The sequence below is a fragment of the Aplidium turbinatum genome, chromosome 6 (genome assembly GCF_918807975.1).
Source record: "Aplidium turbinatum chromosome 6, kaAplTurb1.1, whole genome shotgun sequence".
Taxonomy (NCBI): domain Eukaryota; kingdom Metazoa; phylum Chordata; class Ascidiacea; order Aplousobranchia; family Polyclinidae; genus Aplidium; species Aplidium turbinatum.
The window spans coordinates 2803428-2824636 of record NC_137477.1 but is presented as its reverse complement, the minus strand read 5'-3'; the positions used below and the strand labels follow the sequence as shown (position 1 = coordinate 2824636).

The 21209-nt window shown below is 38.2% G+C and overlaps 1 protein-coding gene across 1 annotated transcript; it reads right to left on the bottom strand.

The window, feature by feature from the left end:
- Positions 1-3074: 3074 nt before the first annotated feature.
- Positions 3075-19111, bottom strand: LOC145771750 (uncharacterized). Its single transcript, XM_082583482.1, has 5 exons — positions 17881-19111; positions 9306-9516; positions 8067-8203; positions 7375-7509; positions 3075-6303 (listed from the first exon to the last, which is right to left on the bottom strand). Exons 1-5 carry the CDS (start codon positions 18657-18659, stop codon positions 6063-6065), a joined length of 1503 nt encoding a protein of 500 aa, XP_082439608.1. The 5' UTR covers positions 18660-19111; the 3' UTR covers positions 3075-6062.
- Positions 19112-21209: the final 2098 nt, after the last annotated feature.

The following is a 21209-nucleotide window of genomic DNA, read 5'->3' as shown; positions in this document are numbered from 1 at the left end:
TAGACATTTCTGCGCCTTGAGGCACACACCCCATGTGTTTTAAGATTTAAATCAAGCAAACTGGAAGGCAGACATTTTTGTCCATCTCTATTTTTCATCCATGTCATCAAGAATTCGATGCACCAAAAGTGGTGTATGCATCGGTTAAACCAGGGGTTCCCAAACTGGGGTGCATGTACCCTTAGGGGTACATTTCGACTTTTCAAGGGGTACATTAGATTAAGTATAAGGATATTCTTTCCATAACTTCTAATCTGCTTTAAAATATTTTTTATCACTTGATGATGTTAATAATTTGAACCGCGATTTCACTGCGAATGCTCAGACACTGCAGGCTGGGACAGGGATGCAAGAGGAACTGATTGAACTCCAACATGATGGCTTTGCACGCGATGTGTACTCTGAGAGAAATTTAAGTGATTTTTGATTTACGATGTGCAAGTCGTACAAAAAGATTGCGAAACCTGCTATTCATGCATTGTTGTTGTTTCCATCAACATGGTTGTGTGAGTCAACATTTTCAGTGCTGCTTGGAATCAAATCAAAAAACAGATCACAGCTCAAAACACCTGAACATGATCTTCGTTGTGCTGTTGCTAATGTTTCACCTCGTATTAATGAGCTTGTTGCTAAAAAGCAGGGTCATCCATCACATTAGCTAGGATTGCTGGGCTTATTCAACCGATATATTGTTTGTTTGTTTGATTGATTGTAGTGTTTGTTTAACCTTGGATTACATTGGTATGAATAACTTTGTGTGCTTTGATTGGTACAAAATATCATGTACTGTATGCAGTCTTCTAATGCAGCTCTACTGTTAATTTGTAGCAATATCTAAACTTTCTAAAGCCAAAAATATGAGAAAATTTTGGGGGTACACGAGCAAATCTGTAAACTGACCAAAGGGTACCGATGAACAGAAAGTTTGGGAACCCCTGGGTTAAACAATTGACTAATTTTTTTCGTATGTACCAACCTATTGAGTGGCAGCAGACTTTGGTGACTTTTTGCTCTTTCGCTGCAATCCATGTTGCGCGAATTAGTTGTTTATTGTGTCGTATATACTTTTATTTATTTGCCAACAAGCTGAATTGAACCTTAATCCGTTGATTACAATTTGTAATTACAAATTGATTCACGATTAACTAATCGGACGACCGGTTTAATCGGCCTCTTAAATTTTCCATTGTCGGTGTATCCAGCCTCAGTTGTCTTTCCAAGACATGCGTGCCCACGACAGGAGTCGAACCTACGTCCGATTATCTTTCAGGCATTCTCATCACGCGGCAACGCACCTGACATTTTACAATCAATATGATCACTTGTCATTACAATGGCGTATCGAAGGAGGAGGCGATCGCTCCCTTCCCTAAAACACACAAAAGCAACTTTATTCATGGTGTTGGTAGGCTATTTGCAAGGTTGGATTAATGTAGACCTACACATTGTGTTTAATTGAAATCGCTTCTCTTCTCCCTCTATAATGCTACTTACTGGGTCAGCCCTTAAGTCATTGTGATCGTACAATGTTCATCTTGAAGATGCATAATCGTGTGTTGTAAGATGCGTTGATCAAACAAGCGACTTAGCAGATTGGTCAATTGCATAACTATGACATCAAAAAAAGTATTTTGTGAAATCATAAAGTTTATTTGTTACCCGTGAAGTTTGTACGGCAACTGCGCCAATTTTTTTAACTTATTATCCTATTTCCGTCTAAAGCAGGATATAACGTTGGTGTTTTGTCGCTTCTACCGTTTTCAAGACCTCTTCTATGTTTGGCATGTGTTGTTTTCACTGTGATAGTCAGAAATACAGCACCTACAATACACATTGAAAATAAAAAATGACAATATTTACTGTATTTTGTTTCATTGCGTCAAAATAACAATTCTGAAATTCATTTTATCTATCGGATAGACCAGGAATCCGTTGTAAAGGAAACACTTTGCATTCTATGACTCACAAACGGCTAGGCAAGGGTTGCCATACGAGCAAACGGTTTATTTCACTGCAAAAACTTGAATATTCCGCTAGGAGAAATGAAATCGACAAACAAATCCGCTCGGGGCGCTGGAGATTCATCACATGATCTCTAATACATGTCATTACTCATTACTGGCACGGTTATTGCCAGGATGAACCTTCTGTCTTGGATGTTCAATCTATGAAGAGCAGCACGATCTGTTCAAACATCGTGGATGCAGACAGGAAACCTTCCTCATGATAAGCACGGCCCTTAAGCTTTCAGACAAACACTTCTTTGTTCTTTTTTGTATTTACCAAGTTGTGCCCGATGGTTGAAGATCTAGAATTTTAATAAACACAAATACGAGGAGGCCCATCTTCATGCACCAAGCACTACATTAGGTGTCTGAGCGAATGCAATGTCTGAGCTGTGTTCGTCAGTGGGTATCGAACCGACGTCATCTCGAGCGTCGTGCGGGCTCCCTCCACTTGGCCACCAGCCGATAGTTATTGTCAAGAATTATGTTTAGTATGCGACGATCATAACAAATAATAATATATGGCAAGCACCTGGTTTTCTGGTAAGCTTTGCAAAGGCAACAGTTCTGTGCGATATGTTGTTGCAGCAACACCCCATTGCAATGATGTGACCAGAGATGGGCAAGATCACCAAGAATATGTAATCTTGAAGATCAAGATCTGATCACCAAAACAACGTGATCTTGAAGATCAAGATCACCTTCAAGACCACTTGTTAAAAACAAGATTACTTTAAAAATAGATTCTCAATTATCCATATCACAGAACAACTGTTAGGCCTACTTGTAAATTTTTCCAGCAAACGTAGTTTAAACTTCGCTACTATCTGACGGTAACTAATTGGAAACGGCAACTGCATGATTGACATCTCAAAGCTGTGTCAATTTCCAGCTTAAACAGTCCACTGCAAGCATGCAAAACTGTAAAAATCTACCTCGACAACAAAATCCGTCATTTTTGCATTGATTTAACGTCTGCAGACGTCGTGGAATGAATGTAATTTGCTGTCTGTGAAGCTTCCAGAGGCTTTCTCAGTCCGAGGATAAAGATTCTCATAACCAACCAAATCAAATTACGTTATTTTTTCATTAACAAACTTCCATTTGATGCAAATAAAACGTGGCGTAAGAGGCTGTGCAAGTTGCGCATGCAGCGATGGCAAAAGTTAGAAAACAACATTATATACACAACAATTAACATCACACTGATCAGGGAGCGAATAATATTGTAAAACTGCTTGCCGATACTTAGACCATAATACCTAACCATAACATTTGTTCATTATTGGACGAAAGTGCATTTTTTCAAAGTAATGAAATCCCACTTTTAACTGACATCACTAATGGACCGGGGCAGAAGCACGTAGGACAAGTAGGTGCTGTAGGCCTTCCTAAAATTCAGTAAAAGTAGCATTATCACTGTGCAGTGACTGCAGTTATAACTGCGAAACTACAGAAGCCAGCGCGAATCGTAGTAAACAGTGACGCAAGCGAAGGTTTTAACCAAAGGAAGGGTACAACTACTAAAATGTTTGCTTACTGCCCCCTTGTATCACGTCAGTCTTACGTCATCGTTTTACGACACACGTGCAAGTTACAGATGGGTAGATATTGCCACCAAGTGGTTTCAACTTTTTAACTGAAAAGCTCACAATGATTTTTTCGCACAACCAGTAAAAGCTAGTAAAAGTTAACATTCTTACATCGTTTCAACCTCGCTAGACGCTGAAGTAATGTGGGGGCCAACTTTTTTTAGTAGGAAATGCTGTGCAGTTGCCATAGTACTTTTCTATTAAAAGAAAAAAGAATCAACAACAGTTAAACTTTAAGTGCATTGATGATTGAATTCACAGCTGATTAGATTCTCCGTTTGACGTTAATTAAACATATCAAAATATAAAATCTATGTTAATAAAAACATTGACTTTGCCAATGTTTGGTCAGCAAATGGTCAACGATTTGCGCTGATTAACTGTTTGCTTTTGTCCATGAAACATTTTCACATTATGTACCACGTTTCTAAGCAAAACATTAACACATACGTACATCTTCTTAACGTCAACGTCACAAATATCATAATGGGGGAATCTCTAAAGTTGAGAACTCTCCTTATTAATCATGGCACTTCCACATCACTCTTCCATTAATAACGCTCATTGAGCCCAATATTGCGGAAATTACAACAAAATTGTTTCATTTAGACGAGCCAAGAGCATGTCGGCATACATCGGTATGAATCGGGGTACATCGGGATAAATCGGTATACATTGGTATGCATCCGGGATACATCGGTACACATTAGGATGGGTAGCACCAACAGTCGTGAAGGACAGGAAACAGGAAGTTTGACATATTTTATCGTGATTTGTAAACAAACAAGAGATTAAAAAAAGACGTAAATCAATCAAACTTAATTGCCCAAATCAAATAAAATCGCAAATTAACCAAAGTCAAAGTCCAAACAAAAAGATAAAGTAATATCGAAAGTGACTCGCTGGGGATTCGAACCAGTCATGTTGAGAGCGACTCTGTCGGACAATCTTTTCATGATCATTATTGTCGTCTTATGTCAATGACATCATAAAGCAACACATGCAGCTGATGACGTCATTTCTTTTGATATCAAAATTTAACTTTGGAAACTTAGACAATTTATCAAGAGACAGACTAAACATATTTTTGATTTTTAAATAATAATTTAAAGGTTATGAAAGTTTAACTTGGAGACAATACTAGCCGCCAAAGAAGATAACAAACAGTGATTAAACAAACTATTTCACAATCACAATGCTGGGAAACAACGCCATCCATTCTGTAAGTAGCAATCAATTTGAAGATCAGTGACACTGATATGTGGGTCCTTTCGAAATCGCAGTTTCATTTTTTGTTGTTGCCTGAAGACTTCGCGCACAGAAGGCACAATCTCGCCTTCAGGTAATCGAACCCAGGTCTTTCCTAGCGTTGTTTAGAGGATCTTACCACAAGACTACACAGCTCACAATGTCAGGTATTGTCAGTTATGGAAACTTGTGTTTGCCTGGCGACGTAGGCAAACAAGTTGAGTAAATTTCCAGCCAATATATAAAGAAAATCATAGTAACTATGACTTCAAATAAAGCTTAACTGCCACTTGTTACACGATGTGCCACAAATACAACATAATGTGCCAGTCGTGCCAACGTGTGTCGTGTTTCTTCCATTAGTGACCAAACACAAAAAAAATCTCACAAAATTTCGGGCAAAGCAAACCAACATGTCCGCATCGCAGAACTAACAGATGAATGCACATGATTGTAACTACAGCTAGCAAAGTTTCTTAAACATTTTGAAAATTTTGCAACAAATGCCACTTGGCCCAGCTTTGTAGGTTCTTCAACCAAACAACGCTTTGTGATGATGCAGTGTGGAGTAACAATAAGTTTCCATGACGTCATAATGTATGATCAAAAAAAAAAAAAAAAAAAAAATCAAAGCTGAAACGCGATAAAAATAAAAAAGAAAGCCATATCCGCAAAACTGTGTGATCTTAGACATGTTGCCAACCTCTAAGCCAAAGAAATAAAGTGAGTTGCAAAGACGAACAACAAGTATACAATTGAGATAACTTTATACGCAGAATTAACGAAATACAGTGTCATTAAGTGTGTACTCTACCCCGACAACAAAGCAATCGTTTTTGTTTTACGTTTTTGCAATGTAAAAAACGGTTGCTTTGCTGTCGGGGCAATAGTTTTCTCTGCAAGTACCAACTAGTGTCTTCAAATCAAAAACAACATTTTGTTGTTCAACTTGAAGACACTATGTTGACTGGGGTGGTTTTAAATCTGAATCGGAACACTGGAGCAGCCGCTACAGACATACACGTGACACCACGTCATCGTTTGTAAACGATCACTTGCTGCACCTTTGTTACGCCATTATCCCAATAAAGACTCCCTGCTAACATTTTGTTTCTGAACGAAATCTCTAAACATTCAGCTTTTAATCATTAAAAATCCTAAAACTTAAACCTTATGAATTCTCAACACTGATCATGAATATAAAATGACGCAATTTCTACGTCATCATGCCGTCATCAGATTCGTTACCGCGGTGTTCTAAGCAAGAAATTGTATAATTTCGGTTGTAGTTGTTGTCCCAAAAGTCTTTGTTGGAGCGAACCAAGTGATAACAAATCGCCATTTCAAACTTCCCGGAAGCTGTAATATTCTCTGAAGCCACCACGTGGAAGGAGAATTGATCTTGTTGAAACTCTGTCAAGCTTGACACGTAATTGGAAGGGATGTCGGTGTAAGTCCTACAGAAACAAGACAAACAATTTTGATACAAAACTCGGCGTATTTACGGGTCTTTCAAAAAGCAATACAGCAATGAATCGTAAGCTATGATCATCTACATTCGAACTTGGTTAGAATGTAACATGTGTAGGGCAATGGCGCACAGGGCCCGTTGAGAGGATATTTTGGGCCTGGTACCAATGATCATTGAGCCCTAAATGTTTCCGGACCCCTAAAATTATCCGGGCCCGGGTCCAAAAGTACCCCCTGGACCTCCCTGCTAACGCTACTGATGGCGCACATACATTGAAGTTTCAGGAATATGATGAAGCAGCCGCAAATAATTGTGCATGATGTACAACAGTAGAGTCATTAATAAGCAAACTTGTGCTGTTGTTATACATAAAAATACATGCGGAACTGGTTGGTGTGAATATCGTCCAACCATGCACAGGAAGTAGTCATATCACGGCAAACTGCATTGAGCCTAGTTGTGTGCAGTTAGTTGAATGTGAAAGAAAAAGTCTATTTTGTCTGGTTTCTTTATTGCAAACCCGATTTGAACTTGATTTTTCTCATCACCATGGTTGTTAATGTTGTAAAATCTAAACAACCTTTAGTCATAGTGTTAGTGTGCCCAAAACAACATTTTGATTATCGCTACGTCATAATCATTGCAAAGTTGGTGCTCCTTGAAATTTTCCAATAAAATTTTCAAACAACTGATTGATCGCACTTCATGCCTCAATGGAGCCACAGGCGGCTGCTTCAAACAGAAAACAAATTGGCATAGGGAATGAAAACCGAAGATCATTCGAGTGTGGACAAAATGTTGTTAATTAGCAATTCTAATCCAAGATATCAATCATAATCTCGATTTCTTAATCGCCAAAGCTGAAAAGACGTGATCGAATAAAGGAAGAAGACGAAACATGAGAAACAAATTAAAGTTACTTCGCAAAGAAAGAAATTTGTTTTGTAAAATGGAGCAAAGAAGATAGAGATATGTGGAAAACAAAAGAACAGCGAACCTGCCTAGACGCAAGGAGCAAATCCTTACCAGTAAATAAAGCTTCTTTTTACTTGCTTACCTCCAATCGTCCGTTGAGTATCGCACCGTGACTCTCTTTTGAAATTCTAAATTAACGACTCTTATGACTCCAGTGAATGATAATGAATTGGGTAAAATGGATACGCTTTCCAGGCACACATACTGCTGGTTAACCCTGCAAAAAATTAACATATATTTACTTGAAACCTACACAAAAGCTTCACAGGAGATATATTATTTTCTTACTAAAGAGAAAATAAAATAAGTTCTTGAAACCACTTCAGCCATAACTGACAAAAACAAACAACTCTACAACTTCGTAAACATCCTGGAATCATACGTGCAGACCTAAACGAAGTGTAACATAGCTCTCTTGTGGCCAATTTACGATGTTGGTTTTATAGCTGAGTGATCACAGAGTATTTGCACCATGCTACATATGACGTCGGTTCGACACCGCTCGAGAACACGCGATTGTGTCTGTGGTAAGACACTTGACTTAGCTAAAGACACGAAGACTATCTGCCGTGCCCTCTCATGATCTACAATCTGCAATTGCCGGGTAAAAGCCTGAACTCGACATAACATATTTATACGTGAAAAACATAATTGCCAAACCAAAGGTATTTGCTATAGTTGAAATAATGAAATACTTCATGTTTCAGTGCAATTATCAAAATAATTAAGGTTCATATGCATCAAAAGAAGCGATATAGCGCGTGAACTAATCACCTCCGTTGAAAAGTTGGTTCCAAAAAGGGTTGCTGGAAATTTAAAGCCAGCGAATAATGACGTAATAAAGTATTGTATCCCCCTCGTTCGTGAGTCTCTTTCTTCTTTGGTTGTTTTGCTCGAATCTTTTCCAAAGCCTAATCAAACATAAAATTCACTAAAAGAAAAATTATTAAAAAATTTCCAGCCTACTGCCAAACAAAATACATGGACTCCACACGTCATAGTAATGTAATGGCCAAGGATATTTCAAGCTTTGGTAGTGCACGCAAATGCTGATCATTATAGCCTACAAAGCATTCGGCACTAACGGGAGTTTCGGCAGTAACGAGTTTTTCAACAACCAGCTTGAGCCGGGAGTCGAACCAGGATTGTATGATCACAAAGCGAGCGCCATATCTGCTGCGCCATCCTACCACCACCGAATACAAAAAGCGTCTCATGTAAGTGGGTATATCTAGTAAACTAGTAGAGTTTTTTCCACATTAAGCAAAATAGACTGTCATCTGATAAAGATTTTAAGCAACAGAAAATGTTGTGAAACATTAGCAAGGAGATTGCTCATGTGAAAAGCTCTTGCCATGTGTCTAAATATCAGATGTAATGTGCAGTTACCATTCAAAAAAGAAAACGTAAAAGAAACATAACATTACATAGCTACAATCAATTTAAATGAGGCACTTTGTCATAAAGTTCTTCTATGTTAAGAATATGCGATAACCGATTTCGTTTTATGACGTTGTATGTACGTGCAACGTAGGTGATTGTTACCTAACACTCACCAGATTGCGAAAGAGAATTACATAAGCGAACTCCATCACAACCCAGCGAGCAAACTACGTCATTTTGTAGTGTACGTTGGTTAAACGTTTGCAAACGTTGTTAAATTAATACAAAAAAGGAGGCGTATTGCAAGCTGGGGAATTACGTTCCGTATTTGCAGTCTGCCTCTGTTTATATGAAATCAAAGCAGAACTAAATCTCTTTCACTTTACACCTGGAACTGCGAAGTTATCAGGTGACGTTGTTCATCAGCACCTCAATATGTTCTAGTATGAAAAGGAACTTCAAAACTAGCTATTTGATTCATATAAGAGTTGTCATTTCCATATAACATTCCCATCTGATACAACACAAATCAATCGCGATTCGTATTAATAATACACAATGAACTCGAACTGCGATGTAAAATGACAGCTAGCTATTTTCTTTCGTATTCATGACACTTGCTTCACATACCTCCATTAACCTTGGGGGGGTCTGAAAGTCATCTCCTTGGGTGATGGGGATGTGAATTTCAAGTTCATAACCGCTAGAGTCGGCAAAATGGACAGATTTTCTTCTTTTAATAGGTTCTCGATGTGTTTGATGTACCTTGCTATCCGACAAGGATCTATATACAGCGGCTTTCACAGTGCCTTGTACTTTCACATTTTCGTAACTGACATATCTGAAAAATTAGAAGACAAACTCAATTTGTTTTAAAACTAATTATCATCAAGTTCGTTGCTCGTGGTGAGAAGTGAATACATTGCGTTACTCAAGGTCTTGATTGCTGTGTTCCAGCATTGCGAGCTGTGAAATGTATCAGTCATGCTGCTTTGAAACTGCCAACATATTTCACCAAGTGACGAAACTGCTGACAAAATCACCCTTTCGGTTTCGACAAGGACAAATTTGAACCTAGTTCTGTGCAGCGCAGATACGGTGTACGAACTTTGCGTACAGTACTGGAATGTATGGCTTCAGCCTACTATGATGTCAATATCAGACAATATCAATTTCTCGGTCACATTATAATAAAACAAAACTGAAACATCTCTATTCCACTTGTAAAAAAAATGTTGGAAAAAGGACACCTGGCAAACAAAAACAAACTACAGTAATTTAAAACAATTAAATGACAAGGTAGAAGCAATATTATCCATACATCACACAAAAGGAACATTTGGACTCAATATTCATCCGAAACATGCCACGATCGGAGTCCATCAAGCCTGGTTCAGGCAAGACAATTAAAAGAGCGAGCACTGAAGCACTGGTAAGTCCCCAAACAGCAAATCGGTTATTTTTTACATTGATTCAACATATACAACCGTTGAATCAATGTAAAAAACGACGGATTTGCAGTCTGGGTCATAAGTCATAACATCAGGCAACCTACAATAAAAACTGATTAATCAGAAACGTATCCAAGCAATAACAACGGTATTATTCCCATTGATTCAATGTCTGCATATGTTGCATCAACCAAAAAAGGACTGAATTTGCTGGCTGGGAAATATCAACATTTTAAAAAGCACAAGCAGAGACTACCTGCAGTCGTCATGCAACAACATAATGATGTAAAAAGACGACTTCAGCCAGCTGGGTAGTCATTCTGCCATAAGGGTTAGTTTCTCGTTTTAAAAGTATGCTCCTAGGGTGCCCTCAATCACGGCCTACTCAAACCTCGGTCCACCGCCTACTACACGGCCGGATATCGTGCGATGTGGATTAATTTATAAGAGTCTTAATCGTTACCATCATCTGGTGGATTTCTCCAAGGTGCATAAATATGTCTGTCCAAGTACAAATACTGCTTTATTTACATAGCTTTGGAAATGGGAAAATGATAGATTGGTCAATGGTCATGGGTATGATGGTAAAACGACTCTTACAAATTACCCGACAAAACAAGATATCCGGCCGTGTTCGAGCAGGTTGTGTTTCAGCTATACAGTTTTAACAACAAAAATAAAAATCAACAAATAAATCATCGAATTTTCTTATATGAAATATCAAAAGAATTAAGATGTTTGCAATAAATTTTAACTTTACCAAACCTCAAACGCTAGGCCCGCATTGCATGTGGAAGGTAATTGTTCAGCAATGCAATCACAAATTTAAAAATTAGACTTCGATCCCGTGAATGAAACCGGCGCAGAATGTGATTTATCAATCAAAATAAACTCAGTCACTATTATTATGCAACAAAGATGAAAAGCAAGTTTAGTAGATATATTGCAATAAGCTCGTCAGTTGCAGTGGTGTGAATGCCGATAGCATGCCGTGGTGTTGCAGTTTCGTTTGCTGACTGTTTAAAGACGTAATGGACCACAAAGTGTAGTTATGACGTTTCGTGACGTCGCCACTGACATTAAAATCCAATCGATTGTGTCAACAAACCCAGAATGATAATAATAGTATCTGCCCATTGCGACCACTTAGATAATTAAATAATCCACCATTTTTTACACAGTTTGCCTCATATTGTTGTTTAGTTGGTTTGTATCAACTGGAAAGCAAGCATCAGTTAGAAATCCACGTGGTGTCAAACACACAAGCTAAATCAGGGAGTTTTAATGAACTCAAAATATTTGTACCTACGATGAGTTGGGCAAGTCCGGTGCACACAACTGTATATTTCACAGTTCGTTATTTTATTTTTTCAGCTTTGGCATTTCTAAACCAAGCCTAAGAAGCAGATTTAACTTCTAAGTAGAGGTCGAAAAGATAAGCTTTAAATGTGACTGCAATGACCACAATGATAACATTGGTGTTTTTAAACAAATTTTAAAAATCCATTGAGTTTTGAAGTACATAAAGAACAATGACCGATGAATTAGACGCTGATTTCTCTTAACTTCTTTCTCCAGTTTCTCAATGTTATTGAAAGTGAAAAGGTGCTAAGAAACACTGGTGCTGACTATAACTTCATCATCAAGACGGATCCAGCACGTATCCTTAGGAAGAAGATTTATACAAAACACAATAATGTGAAGGCCCACATTAATCCGATTTTGCAAATATACCGTAAATAAAATTAATTTCTTTGTGTTTTAGGAGGAAACAATTGCCCCAATTGCCCCCTGGATCCGCCACCACACCATGGCTCCGAAGATTCGTTCGAATATGACGACAACAATTTATCATTGGTTGGTACCCACATAAAGAATGTGATATTGTCAGATCAAGATATCCACAGTGGGAGTCACAGGAACAATACAATCATTATCCAGCCAACGAGTGGTTTATGTGTTTGCGAAGTCTACGGGGGGTGCTTTTCAGCAAACGCCAATTTTTGAGTAAAATGGTAGCAAACTGGTTTTTACATTTATCCAGGGGAAGACGCTCGGCTCTCCACCCTCATCTACGAAACTGCAACCTGTTCCTTTCGCAATCACCAACACTGCAAATTATATTTTAAAAAATTTATGCAAAGCGCAAATTTGCCATTCTCTCAGAACGCTATTTTTTATTCACTAATATTTATCAACTGGAAAGGAAATTTCCATACTGACTCAAAGATAAAAAAATAAACGTAACTTAGTCAAGTAAGCAAATGTTACAACAGCAAGAGGCAATTATAGAATTGACGCAACACTGCTGTTTCGGAAATCCAGCAGAAGACAACAATTCGGCCATGCCACCAGCTTACCAACGCACGTAGGCTTGTCAGGCAATATGTGAGCGGAATAGCCTGGCTGGCTTGTGTTGTGTGAATTCGGTGAACTACGCAACAACTAATCATATTATCCGTTGACAATCACATGATTGTGAAGCCAAATCTTGCTCAATATTAAGATCATGAGCAATTAAGCAATCTGATTAAAACGCACAAACATTAAACAGGCTTAAAATTGATTATTTTATTACATTTGCATATAAAGCTTGGATGATTCGGGCTGAGTTTAAAGTAAGATCCTTTCCCACAAAAACAATTAATCTCTCGAAATATTGCTTCCACATCTTCAACAAGAAACAGTGTGTTTTTTGATTGAAACTTTATTGGAAATAAACAAACCCAGATTTTTCCTCAGCCCTTGTTGGCAAATGTCTGGTTGACCTATGCACGTACCATGGTACGTACATATGAATAATAAAACATAACATGCTTAGTTTAACAACTTAATGACTTTTATTGTTTCTGGTAGGTCCAAGTTCGACTGCCGATCGGGTGATACAATAGAGTTAAAAATTAAAATGATTGTGTTTTTTTTACGTAAGGCAGGGTAATAATTCGGAATAAGTATGTGAACATATTGTAAATGTGATATTAAGTTGAAAAAGATGAAGTTGGTCATAATAAAGCTTAATTATTGTAGAACGACTGCCTATTATACCACTTAAAACACATAGTTAGGGCAAAAAGACCGATTTGCTACTATTCGGAGAATCCGATTCGGAGACGCCGAGTCCGAGATGTTCCAATACGGAGAAAGTATTTTTCGAAGATTTCTAAAACCCCACAGCGGCATCTGTCTATTCAAAGGAATTAGCTTATAATACAGATGAATCAAATGAAGTCTCAGCAAGAAAAAAAGAAAAAGAAAAACTTGTCAAACAGAGTTTTATGATTAACAATAGAAGTTAATCAAATAGAGTCTCAGCAAAAATTCTCTCAACGTTACTATCATGATCTACCACTGCAGCCTACACCAGCAAGATATCAGTTAATTCACATCTACCTCAATGAAACAATAACCATTTCGTTTGCATGGGTATGAGAAGGTAAACACAAAAACGTCTACCTAAATCAGGGGTTCCCAACCTTTTTTACACCGTGGCCCCCTTTGAAAATGTTGAAAAATCAATGGCCCCCTATTTTTTTCAACCTTTTAAAAAAAATTAAGAAACTTCATTTTAATTAAAAAACTTGTTAATATAGTAACCGGTACTTACAGTAACCGGTAGATTTGGGCAAAATGTACTAGTATTTTTATTAAATTTTAATTTATTTATTTTGTTATATAGTGTTGGAGTGGACTTAGTGATGATAAACTAACAAAATTATTGTTTTTCAAGTTTTTCCATGGTCCCATTGAAAAAGTCCCATTGAATTTGGGCCATGACCCCAGGTTGGGAACCCCTGACCTAAACGATCCCTACAAATTCTCTAAACAAACAGAAGCCGTAACTGGATTTTAAAGAAATCACCGAATCTGTTGTCTCCAAAAAAGGCTGTCTCCAAATTGGGATTTCTCCGAATCGGCGTCTCCGAATCGGATTCCCCGAATTGGATTCTCTAAAACAGGCCAATCCGCAAAAAGACTCACACTACACTATCACCAGTAGTAATACAACAGATTACTACCTCAATAACACAAGTTAAGATCTTTTAAACAGTCACTCAACTCGGCCGGTTTATCTGAGAGTAACATCATGTAAAGCCCACTGCGTACATACGACGCATTCCAATCCGCACACATCGTGCTTCACCAACCAAGAAAAGCAACTTTTCCATAAATAGTTTTCTACCAATGAAAATCGAAAACGAAACCTTGATGGCATGAGACTTGTAGTCAGTTAGGCTACCTGTTGCCAGTTTTCAGCTCACTTCACACAAATAGAACAGCACAAGAAATCAAAATCAATGAATTTGGCAGGAAATAAAAACCCAATAATAATTTGCTATGGTCAGAAGAAACATAGAAGTTCAGTAGCCAGGAGTGTGATGCTTGATCACATACTTTGGTCTAACAACTCCAGGGTGTAGCTTATCTGCAGGCTACATAGATGTGGACACTGGACAATTCTATGTACCATGAAAATAGTAAAATTTAGGAATCAAAACATGACCCAACAAGTCTTGAAACATTGTAGCCTACGATTAAACAAAACGTTGAAAACAACGTACAATAACGTTAAATTTATCAACTTTTTACAACTTTTCACTCGCGCCTATGCGTTGAAAAATGTTTGAAACAACCAAATCAAGCTTAAAGGCTCCACTGTAGAATCGCTAGAAGCATTTCCAAGAATCAGCCATTTGTACAATCCTTCGAAAGTTAGCTAAAACAATGCAAAGCATTTCAAATAGTTACCGCTGATTCCACGACCAGTAACACCTGTTCTTATATTTTGCATTAAAACATGATAATTGCAACAAATCAGGGCCAATGAGGCCATTTTACCCACATTAGGCCGTCTGAAACGCAAAATATTGCAAGCAGCATCCAAAGCGAATCAAACAATGCCCGCCATTTTGTTGCTTTCGGCTTCTATTTGCAAAAATGACCAAAGACATATATCTTTTTTCAGAATTTATCCACACGTGTTAACTTTTAACCCATTTACTAATTCTAACATAAGTATTATGACTAGGGCAACCAATTTTTTGACCTAAAAACTTGAAATTTTGACTTTATAATTTACAAATTTTGACCAATAACTTTCTGCGTTTGCAACCCGAATGCGAAATACAAAGCATATAAGAAATCGAACCGTTAGGTAACGATATCTTCTTTTTCTAATGAAATATGAGAAAAATGTGGAAGACTCAACGACACCACAGCTAACGAACAGGTAATGAACAACTGTAAAAACTATGGAGTGTCTTTAAATATCCCGAAATTACTGAGAGGGTTCTGCAGTATTATACTTCAACATCAAGTACTGTTTCACATTATCGCCTTTGAAGTTCCTGTCTCTCGCCAAAATTTTCATAAAATAGAGAAGCTTCTCTCTAGTGATACAGAAGTTGCCAGGGAGTTCCTCAACAAGCTATAAAAATGCGGTGAAATATCCTCTCGTCCCATTTTCACAATGCACTTGATGTCATTTCTTGAGATTCTTGCTAGAATATATTTTCCAATTAGGCAGCCATCAACACCAAAGTTAAGGGACCTCATTTTCTGGTAAGCTTCTTGAATGGTGCATCGGCTGCTTCCATCTTCTGAATTAAATCAAACAGTGCACTGTACTGCTCCTCTATTTCTACAAGGTGAGTAGCTAAATTGGGAGCTTTTACAGCATCTTGAGCACGCCGCAGCAAGACACCACCAATCCACCATCATGGAAGCCTTCCACAATATTTCTTACTTTTGGTAGACTTCTTGAATAATAGAAAGCAGCTTTCAACCAAGTACCCCATCTAGTTACATTTGGCTGTGGAAGTTGGCCAATGGAAGTAAAACTAGCTCTTCTTGGCCTGTTTTTAATGGTCACTGCTTTAACCCTGGCAACCAACTCATCAAGAGCAGGGTAGTTGGCTAATATTCAATCGTCAGTAGTGGCCACAACAAGATTATTACCTCAGAAATTGCAACAGATGGATTATTACGTCAGAACAGCAGCAGAAATTGCAACAAAAAATCAGTATCTGCGTAGCTTTAATAAAATATCAATAGAGAGAAGAAAAACTACGTTAAAAGAAAATTTTGACCTAACCATTAATTTTGACTTTTTTTTTACTTAATAACTTTGAAACCTCTCTTCGTGTCAGCCTGAAATTTAGTTTGTGGACGTTTTATAAACTTTGAACAGAGCAGAAAAATTTTGACTTTATTGACTTTTGGTTGCCCTAATTATAAGTAACATTATACCGAATGATATATTATTGAAAGCGTGAGTTACCGATACATAGAGTTTACAAAGAATTATAGATTTACCACAAGAATTCCACCGAAAGCTATGCCACAGTGTAACTTTTTGGTCAACTTGTGAGCTTTGACGTCTGTAGATTGTAGAATATTAGAAGGAAATATGCACCAATCGTTTTGTTGTTATTTTTTCCAAATCTTTACTGTAAGATGAATCAGGGCGGGTCTAGCAAATAGCCTTAGGGGGAGGGGAATTTCAACAAAATGCAATGATGTGTAGGTTGTAGATTTACTCACATCTAACCTTACCAATACACCATGAATAGAGTTACTTTTCTGTATTTCATGGGGAGCAGTCGCCCTCCCCTCCTGCTGAGATGATTGAGTACATATTGAGACCCGTGAACCACGAGATGAGATCTTGATAAGACCGAATTATTATTATTCCAATACAAAGTAGCTTTTCTATAGCAAGATGTACTGCAAAGATGATTAATTTACTGTTGTGTGTGAGAGAATGTTGTATTGGGACGTTGTACCAAGATAAGATTACAACATGCATCCAAGAGTGTTGTTGTATTGAACAAATATGAAATATAAATAAGTGTCAACAACCTGAGGTCACTTCAGGGTGGATATGCATCGCCTCTAGGTGAGTCACTAGTTCCCACTGACAGTAAACAAGCCTTTCCATCACTGGGGGCAGTAAACAGCGCAGCAGGTTAGAAAAATTGGAACCACTCTCTCTCAGAAGCAACATTGAAGGGAAGCGTGCCCCAGGCAGACGAGGAACGATGCAATAATACTTAAATTAATGCAGCAAACCACGGTACAAGACCGAAAATCTTAGAAACTTTTCGTACAAAAAGCAAGCAATGCTTGGAATCAAGTATGGCAATGGAAGAAGGAGAAATTTAGTGGTCGTTTGACCAGCGTCTTTGTTTCTCTTTCTGCTGGATCTTAGTTCAATTCCAGGTCAGGTCATAGCAAAGACCTCTACAATTTGATCGATAGGCTCGTGCCTTTTATGTGTGAAATAGTCAGGAAAAACCGTGATCACATTGTAAATAACTGTTAAGATGCAAATTGAAAAAAGTGGACCAGCCGATAAACCCTCAGCAGTTGCAGAGCAACAATGAACATACCATCCAAATATTTCGATCAAACAATTGCTACGTTCCGAAGGCAATTAGGCATTCAACAATGTTCAGAAAACACCTCAGTCTTACGAAAAAGAGAACTCAAAATGTAAAAGCTAAAAAACTGTTCTCTTACGTTTCGAAAATAAATCATTCTTAAACCGCAAAATCCGTCATATTTACATTGATTCTTGCAGACGTTGAATCGATTTAAAAATGACAGATTTTTCTGTTTGGATTTCCACCATTTGTCGTATAAATTGAATCAAAACACATCGCAAATCAATCACAAGCTGCAAAAACACCACGCTCTACACCTAAAACCAATGGTGTTCTTTAACTATAGCATGTTATGGTAAATAAACAACTTACGTGTCATCACTGGATTCTGATGAGAAGGAGAGAAGTTCTTCATCTTTGATTTCTCGTTCTAGCTCCTCCACTAAGCATCCGGACTCACAATCATCCTTAATATCGGGAGTCAGTGAGGATGCGGGAAAGTCTGTGTCGGAATCGTTCAATTGTAACGAAGCTAACCCAAATGTATCCCGCCGAATAAAACGACTTAAATGATTGTCTTTGCATTTGAGGTCACGTGGCGATGTGGACGAATCAGAAGCATTCTCGTGGTCACTCTCTTGAAAACTGTCTTCATCGTTTTCTCGAAGTCCCGTCGAGTCAGGCGACAAAGGCGTGATATCAGCGTCGAAACGGTCATTGTTATTCGTGTCTTTTAGTCGCGAAGCTAAAATGGCGTCGAAAATGTGATCCTCATCCAGAAGAGACGCGGTAGAGACGTCTGACTCCGTGGGAGAATTAGACGGCACCATTATACCAGATGCAGCGTCACAGGTACAATCGCTAGCCATACAGGAATAATGCCCGTTCCGGGTGTCTTTACATAAGAAAGGAACTTTGTCAAAAGAAAATATATTTGTCAAGGAAGTCGTCTTAGATTTAATCGTCTTATTAAAATCCGGTGATGTCATAATCCCACTTTCATAGAAATCATCAAAATTTTGCAATCTGCTGGGAGCACTGTTTCGCATAGGCCGACCTGAGAAGTAATTATGATTAAAGAATTGGTGTCGTGCTTCAGCTGGCAAATTGCTTGTGTCTGGATAATGGTATGTCCGAGTGTCGTTCATCATTCTCCAGAGAACAAAATCAAACAACACAGCCCTGTCGCATATTTTTGTATTTGAAAATCACCATGCAAAATGAAGCTTACCTGTTTTCACATCTGCAACCAAGTATAAAGTACAGAATGGTGATAATAGTAACATGATAGTTATAATAATGATGAACACAATAGCAACGTTCTGTCTGTATTGAATAATCTTGCATTAGATTCTAGAAGACTTTCAAAAACTTTAAAACTGAAATTAGTTTCAACACAAAATTCCTTTCATAATTTCCATTGGAATATAATTATAAGTGAAAAAATCCACTTGAACTGCCTGACCCAAATAAAGTTTCTTCCAAACACCCTTCTGCCCAAACAAATGCATGCGTCGCTGCTGGCACTAAACGATGCAGACAGTTTCAGTTCTGCACGATACTGAGTTTAATGGCAACCTCATAAAGTCTGTAGGCGAGCATTGAACTCACATCCATCCAACAGACCAATACAGAGAAAGTAGGGAGAAACCTTTTAGAGACAACGTTTTCGAACTTCAATAGTAACTAATCAGACACTGAAATATCGTAGCTGATTTATACTGACAACGACCGAAGTAAATTTCTGCTTCACTGTTTTCTATATACGAGTGAAGAGCAGCAAGCCCACAACATATATGTCTACCACGTAATTAGCCACCATGCAGATTTATAGAAAGCGTTTAAACATAGACATACTTTGTGAGGTCTTTTGCGTACTGATATGTTTTGGAGCAGACTGTGCCACGCCAATGAATCTCAACTAATTCAAAACAAGTTGCAAGCCACATGGCATCTCGTTTAACTTTGTTGACAAGTTGATAATTGGTTAAATGAGGTTTACGCAACACCTGGCTTCATCAAGCCTATGGGGTTGCACACCGATACTTCGTACAACCGATGTTCGATGGTGATGTTTGATATCTGCCCCAGCCAGCAAATCAGTCCTTTTTTACATTGATTCAACGTTTGCAGACGTTGCATCAATGCAAAAATACTGATCTGCTTGCTCGAGCAGTTTGGTTGTTATTCTTGTTGTTTCAAATTGAATCGATGTACACTACAGTAGCTCCTTTCAAGCTCGTTTCTACGCTGTTTCTCTCGTCCATAGATTATGATCCTCTATTAGTCTATTGCTATTACGTCACTACTGCTGTATACATTCTATACCAGGGCTACTTAACTAATGTTAGCAAAGGTCCATTTTGACAAATTGAATATTTTTGCGGTCCGGTGAATATTTCATATGCAACCACGAAAATTAAACAACCAGTAGCCTACGAGCACCGAAACACTTTTCAGGTACCGTGGTGTAACACGACTTGGATTTTTGTCTGACACAAACAAAGAAATAAAAAAGGAAAAAATGTATTGTGTTTCTTTGTAGTGTAGCTGTGTGGATCGCACATCAGAGAAGACGGCAAAGCGTTGAGGGGTCTGGGGGCGAATCCCCCATGCAGCTCCTTGGATAATCACAAAAAATTGCTTTTCCCTAATGGAAATCTGTGTAAAGAGACCCTAAAATGTGGCAATGCGGTTATTCATCCAGAAGCCCGAGGTCCACCTTCAAGACCCAGAAGGTCCGGATTCGGACCCCGGTCCGCCAGTTGAGTAGCCCTGTTCTATACATTGTAATCGTATTCGGGTGTTTTGAAAATTGGTAATTGTGATTTGACCAGTAATCGCAACGATTAGTTCACAATTTTGAGTAATTATAAACTCAGAATAAGCAAGTACTCCCATATGATTGCATTGCCAACATGATCACTTTATCTGTGATTTGCAATGGGTAACTCAGGTTTATCTTGATGCCTCACAATTTGGACATTGATTCAACGTATGCAGACGTTAAATCAATGTAAAAAACGGTTGATTTGCTGTCTAGGATAGACTTCCAACCATGTTCCAACAATCAACACTTCTAAGTGACGTTATCAAGCCACCCTAGGAGCAGAAGTCGTCATTTTTTTCATAAATTCGACGTCTACAGACGTTGCATCGTTTGCAGAATTTTTATGCTTAATGCTGCGTCGTCAGATGTTAAAATATTTAATCAAAAGAAACAGAAATATCAGTCTTGTCTAAAACTTTCTTCAATCTCCATTTTATCACGTCAAACACCAAGCACATTATTGTCATCATAAACCAGGATTATGTCACTGCTGGTAAATAGCCTCGATACACGTTACCACACCACAGTGAACCAAAAGCACCCAAAACAGCAAAACAATCGCTTTTGCATTGATTCAACGTCTGCAGACGTCTTTTACTGTCTGCGACAATAGGCTACTTGCTAAATCCACGCATAAATCATAACAGCCCGCTTCCAAGTTTCAGTGCACAAATGAACTGTAGGCTACGTGCAACTACTGTATAACGTCTATACAACCTAGCATCTATTTAGCAAAGCGCAACTCGCAATTGTGATGACTGATGTCTGTGTCGTGATAATGTTCAATACATCGTTGCTGAATGAGCCTGTCATCGCTGACTCAAAGCCACGATGACCTTGTAGCTTTCGTAGGTCAACAGAGGTCGAGTTA